Source organism: Trypanosoma grayi, assembly GCF_000691245.1.
Source record: "Trypanosoma grayi strain ANR4 Tgr_228_V1, whole genome shotgun sequence".
NCBI classification, from domain to species: domain Eukaryota; phylum Euglenozoa; class Kinetoplastea; order Trypanosomatida; family Trypanosomatidae; genus Trypanosoma; species Trypanosoma grayi.
In genome coordinates this window covers 15,439-21,777 of record NW_008825847.1, presented here as the reverse complement: position 1 = coordinate 21,777, position 6,339 = coordinate 15,439, and the positions used below count along the sequence as shown (strand labels likewise).

General features: G+C 56.7%; 2 protein-coding genes across 2 annotated transcripts; both read left to right on the top strand.

The window, feature by feature from the left end:
- Positions 1-608: 608 nt before the first annotated feature.
- DQ04_02281070 (kinesin) lies at positions 609-3,149 on the top strand (the record flags this gene model as incomplete). Its single annotated transcript, XM_009311712.1, has 1 exon — positions 609-3,149. One exon carries the CDS (start codon positions 609-611, stop codon positions 3,147-3,149), a length of 2,541 nt encoding a protein of 846 aa, XP_009309987.1.
- Positions 3,150-3,943: 794 nt separating this feature from the next.
- Positions 3,944-6,262, top strand: DQ04_02281060 (hypothetical protein; the record flags this gene model as incomplete). The annotated part of the gene is made up of 1 exon (XM_009311711.1): positions 3,944-6,262. The coding sequence occupies one exon, from the start codon at positions 3,944-3,946 to the stop codon at positions 6,260-6,262; it is 2,319 nt and encodes a 772-aa protein (XP_009309986.1).
- Between the last annotated feature and the right edge of the window lie 77 nt (positions 6,263-6,339).

Here is a 6,339-nt window from a genome sequence, read left to right as displayed (position 1 = left end):
TTTTTTTTTTTGCGTGACGGAGACCTGAAGGATAATTTACATTGCTCTGGTGATAGCGGATGGACAAAGTAAGGAATTGCTTCTCCACTCTTTTTTTTGTTCCCCCAGATTTCTGTTTGTTCTGTGGAGCGTGCTCTCTTCACGTTGGCGCGATCGTCCACGTTCATTCACTCATCCCTCGTGTCTGACATTCACCTTCGGGAGGGGCCTGCGTAGACATGAACGCGTCTCCGTGAGTATGTGCCTGTGTCTGTGCGTGATTGTGACGACGCCATATGTTTTAGATGCTGGAGGTTTTCTTTTTTCTTTTGTTTTCCCCCTCCTCCTCCATTTGTGTATGCGGAGGGTACGCCCAGTTCCATATACGTCTCTCTTTCTCTCCCCCCTCTCTCTCTCTCTCTGTCGGTCTGTCTCGCATTTAACGGTGACATTCTTTTTACCTCTGCAGTCGTCCGTCTTTGAGTGAGTGAGCGAAGCAAGTTGGCTGTCCGGCTGGCTGTGAAAAGGCGGGGCCAAAGAAAGGAGGGAGAAGCGAAAGCAAAAAAACAACAACAACAACCAAAGGCCAGGGAGGGGAAACCCATAACACTGCGAGGAAGGATAAGAGCATGAGCATAGAGGTGCACGTACGCATCCGGCCACACGTGCCAAACGGCGTGTGGTCGAGCGCGGAGACAGTGTTGTACAGCACGCACAACCCCAACACACGCTACGTGTACAACAAGGTGCACCACATCGGCACTACCAACCACGCCATCTTCCAGGGCATCGAGGCTCTCGTGCACGCTGGCTTTGACGGCAAGAACGTGACGGTCATGGCGTACGGACAGACAGGGAGCGGCAAGACGCACAGCATGAACGGCACCGACACCGACCCCGGCGTCGTGCCACGTACCGCCAAGTTGCTGCTGGACCTCCGCAAAAACTTCCCCGGTACGCATATCGTTGCGTACTTTACGGAGATCTACAACGAGTCAGTGAAGGATCTCCTCGAACCGCAGCGGGGGGAACTCGCGCTGCACGACGCTCCTGACGGCGGCATATACTTCGATAAGAAGTCGGTGCCCATCGAGACACTTGAAGACTTTGTGAAGCTGCAAAGCGTGGCGGAACGGAACCGTAAGTATGGCGTGACAAACCTCAACGACCACAGCAGCCGCTCGCACATGATTCTCACATTTGAGATCAACAGAGGTAATCGACAGGTGAGCACAATCAACCTGGTCGATCTTGCCGGCTCCGAGTCCGCGTCACGCGCGAACACGGATGGCGTTTTGCTGCGTGAGGGTGGCTTCATCAACAAGAGTCTCTTGACGCTTGGTAATGTGGTGGATGCGATTGTGGAGAAACGGCCGTACGTGCCGTACCGTGACGCAAAGCTCACCCGCATATTGCGCAACTGCCTTGGCGGATCTGGTATGACGTTTATTCTTTGCTGCGTCAACCCATCCCACGAGAACTTTGAGCAGACAGTCGCTAGTCTGCGGTTCACGCAGCGTGCGATGAAGATTAAGAACGATCCTGTCATGGTGCTCAACATGCCGCCGCTCTTCACCCATCAATACGGGATGGGCGCCGAGGAACTCGTGTGTGGCTTCCGCGATTTGTGCGATGCGCACTATCAACGTGGCTTGCGTGACGCTTTCATGTATACTGGCAATACTATGTCCTCTGTTGTGAGCCACTTTGATGGGCAGATATCGGACTCGCTTCATGCCATGGCAAATGCCCAGCGCCTCCTCATTGCGCACGACCACGCTATGGCCGTCGATCAAGTTGGCCGCCTGTACAACCAGCTTCATGAGCTCTCGCGCCAGCGGCTTCAGAGCAAAGATATTGAAGAGCACGAACGCAAGCGACAGCGCGACACCGCAGGGGAGATAGACGCGCGAAAGGAAAAGATCGCCCGCTTGGAGGCGGAGGTGAAGGAGAAGAACGCCGACGCTGACACGGAGCTGGCCGGCTGGGAGTACCAGCTCTACGAGGCCCGACAGCGGCGCTTGACGCCGCTGGAACTGCTGCTCACCACGGAGAAGGCTCGGCGGTGCCGTGTGCAGTACGAGTGGGCCGTCTGCATGGAGCGCATTTCGGCGCGGTGTGTGCCGGCGATCAAGGCGCTGGGCCCCGCCACGCCGCCGGTCGCTGACAAACACGCCGTGGTGCAACAGATGCGGCAGCGCCTGCAGCAGGCACGGCAGGAGTTGGCTGACCTCACCGTGGCGCACGACATGATCAAGGATGACCTCCCGGAGCTGCAGCGGGAGGTGGAGGAGAGCTCGGCCGTGTGTGCAACTTCTTCATCCACCGCGTCACTGTCGCCCCAGCCACGGCCCAACGACATGATCATTGATGCAGATGCAACAAATGCGGAGATAGAAGAGCGTATTCATCAATTGGAAGTAGAGGAGAAGGCGCTGATGACGCGGGCTGTGCACGTTGCTCGATGCGAGAGCACGCGGCGTCTTCGAGAGTCGCTGGGGCAGCCGCGCTCCCGCACCCCACCTACCTGCCGCTCGGCAGTGTGCCACGTCCGCACCCCACCGCCTTCACAACCGAAGCAGCAAGGGAAAGCAGACGCGTCACCCGCTAATGCCCGCGGTGGCACTGGCTGCTACGCAAGTCCGGTGCAACAGCGCAGCCCGACACCACGCACCGCACGCACCATCTTCCCCACATCTGAGGTGAGCCCCGAAGTAGACACATTCCTCTCCCGCAGTAACAAAGCCGTATCACCATGTGAAGACGAGCAGTTGGCAGACGGCGTGCGCAGGGCTCTAGGGGTTTTACGCGATGTGCGGAGTAAACTGATGCGCCCAGTGCAGGGACGACGGCGAAGGGTTGACGCTGCTGCCTCCATCCCTGATTCTGGGAGAGCCTCACCTGCACCAGAAACTGCACGCTCGGGCTCGCGCCACTGCCGCCGCACGGTGTCGCACACTCCACAGGATGACGACATGACACTGGCAGAGGTGTACATGCGCAAGGACGACGTGAGGGACGAAGAGCCAGTCGTCGGCATTGCGGCCAGACGGCGTATGGAGGGTGCCCCTGTACGGCCAAACGTTGAGCGCGCGCTGTGGCGCTTATCACTGTCACCGGCCGGCACCCCATTGCAAGTGGCAGGGCGTAGCCGTTCTCGCCGCCGCTAAGCGTGCAGCTCGCAGTTGGTGTTCCTCTTTTTGGTCACTGACAACAACAATAACTGCTGCTGCTGATGTTTTTGTCGGTTTTTCTGTTTGCTGGCTCATATATATATATATATATATATATATATGTGTGTGTGTGTGTATAGCTGTGCCGTTTGGTGTTGTGAAGCATAAGCGGCTGCGGATTGTAGGGACTCTCGCTGCGCTGTGCTGAGCTGTCCTCAATGAAGATCCTGCCCATGTTTCGCCGTGTGGGGTCTGGCTTCGTACGTTCCCGTTAGATGCAAGGCGGCTCATCTTGGTCTTCCACGTCGCCGTCTCTGTTTATTCGTCGATATATTTCCTTCTGTTTCTTTTTTTCCTTCCGTTGGCTCTGCTGTTCCCATCGCTTCGGCTAGAATTAGATGCAATCCCCCCGTTATTAATTTCGTTTTTACGCATTTTTGTGCGCTGCAAGAACAGCGTTTATAATGATGCTGAGGCAGCGTGGTTTGTTGTGGCGCCGCGCAGAGTTTTGTCGATATGAGCCACACTTTTGCTCGGTGGTATTGTTTGCAATGCTTCTTGTTATCTTTTTTTTTTCTTATCTCTCCATGTCCCGTCCCTTCTTCCCCTTGTTCCACACACACACAGCTAAGAGATTAGGTCATTTTTTAATACGAAGAGCAGGCTGATTCGTCTTTGTTCCCGGGCAAAACTGGTGCAGAGAAGATTATCTTACGAGTGAAGGGGCACTGCAAACACACACCGATAAAGGTAAAGATACAGACCGTTTGCACAGCACTGGTGAACAACCCATGCTGGAGAGAGGTCGACACACACTGGAAACAACAGTGGAGAAGTTGTTGCTGAGTGTGAATGTCACCCCCGACTGTGAGATTGAGGCACACCTGAGCGGGGCGGAGAGGGATGTGAGTGACAAGTTAACCCTGGGCACCCGCATAGTGGGAATTGATGGGCAAACTGTCACAGATAGTGGCGAGCTGCGAGAGCTGTTGCTTTCGCGGGACAGTGCGTCGCAAGTGACAGTGAGCTATGAAAAGGAGGACGATGCAGTGGAACGAGTCAACATCAGTGGGAGTGTAAGGTTCGATGGCGTGACATCCGCCATCGCTCCCCAGCGTCCACGTGACGCCGTGCTGGATCATCTCATCCAAGAACCGGCACTGGATTCTGCGCCAAAGCAGAAAGGTACGTCGCTACAGTCGCTACAAGAGTCGTCTCCAACTAGGGGTTCGCTCGGCACAACGCCAAGAAGCAGTGGCTGCAACCGCAGCGACCACTTCGCTGCGAGGGCCGATGGAGAAGAAGACTCTGTTTCGGTTGCCTCCTTCAGCGAGTTCACAACGGAGCTCAGAAAAAACGAGCAGCGCAATACGTCAGACCCTGCGAAGACTCCAGCTAGTACAGATACACCGGCGCTCTTGGAGTTCGATAAACTAGACATGCCAGCACGCACGGCGGAAGTGTCTAAGCCAGCCATGTCACTGTTGGGGGAAGTGTCGCCGGAGTGCTCGGTGCGGCAGCGGATTATGCGTGCCATAAGCGCTGTCGGTGTTGGTGCATGTGTCATTTGCGTCTGTCAGGATGTGAATCCAATCGCCGAGATTGAGCTCGTCGCCATGACGTTGCAGGTTTCCGTTATTGCAGTCAACCTCGGGGTGAAACTGCGCTTCCGACCGAAGCCAGAGGCATTTGCCGAGCAGTTCAAGGCTGCCATGAAGGAGGGGGCGTGGTTTGTTATTGTGAACGCTCACAAGTCGATTGGAACCTGTCGTGTACTTGAGGAGCTCGTGAAGGACGCGGAGAGCCGCAACTTTGAGGGATTTAGCCCGGCCGCGAGGATCATTATTTGCCTGGAGCCGCACCCGCACTTTCCGCGCTATCTCATTAAGCGAGCTGAAGTGACAGGGATACAGAGCTCACTCTCGGGCTCGTCTTCACAGCTATCGATGTCTGTCTCGCGCAATCGGCTTGTGACAGCCGAGTCGATGTGCTCGCGGCGCACCTCCGCTGTCGGCGTCCTGCACGTGCCTGCATCAGGCGTGGGTGCCAGTAGTGATAGCGGTAGTGGCACTAAACCTAAGCGGCGCGTGCGCATTAGCGCTGCTGTGGATGTGGTGGACATTGCCCCACGTGAGGTGGTGGCGCCGCCGCGCGAACGTTCCTTCCTCATCAGTGGAAGCGTTGCCCTCCGCGCCGCCTTCACGGGCGTGCCGAACGACAAGTTTCTTTGTGTGTCCACCGCTGGCGAAGCCGGGCGTTTTGCAGTGGGCTCGTCGATGGGCAACGTGTACTTTGTCGACGAGCTCGGTAACTCCCTCATGCAGGCGCACGCCCACGAGGCCTCTATCTGGGACCTCAGCTTTAACGACAAGTACCACTTCGCGACCGGCTGTGAGGACGGCACCTCCATCGAGTGGGCCTTCGAGCTTGGCGGCCCCGATGGCGCGTTGCTCGCCCCATCCTCGTTGGCAACGCTGGGCAACGACGTGTACTGTCTGACGTACCTGCGCGGGAAGCCAGAAGCCCCGCTGCTCATTGGTGGCCTCAGTTGCAAACTGATGGTGCACAGCGCGAACGGGGTAGATCAGTGTGTCTCCATCTCTTCCAACGCGCAGGTGATGGACTGCTTCTCCGAGAGCCCCATTGTGCTGGTGGGTGGCAGCGACGGCTCTGTGGCGGCGGTCGATGCCATGACTGCCACAGTGGTGACGAGCTTCAAGGAGCACTTGCGCAAGTTGCCGGCGCTGACAATCCACGACGAGAGTAACTTTTTCACTGGCTCGTTCGACAGCACGATTCTCTCCTGGGACTACCGCGCTCCGCCGTGCCCGACGGGGGAGATCGCAACAAACGAGCTGCCACAAGCAAATTCGACACACACATTGAAGCTGAAGAATTATGTGACAGGTCTGCACGTAGACGACGTGCACCTGGCAGCGAGTGTCGGGGAGAATTTGTATCTCTGGGACGTGCGCAAGCTGAGCGAGGTGCTTGGAGGCTATCCACAGGCCTGGCGCGGTCTCTCGCGCGGCATACGTGTTCATAGCGCCGGCCAGTGCGTTGTGACTGCTTCACAGGATGGCTACGTGCGTTTCTGGAGCTTTGTGTAGTGAAGTGACGGCGGGGATGTTGATTGTGATAGTGCTGAGAGGCGGAAGAGGTTTGGCCTGTGTGTCGACAAGCGAAT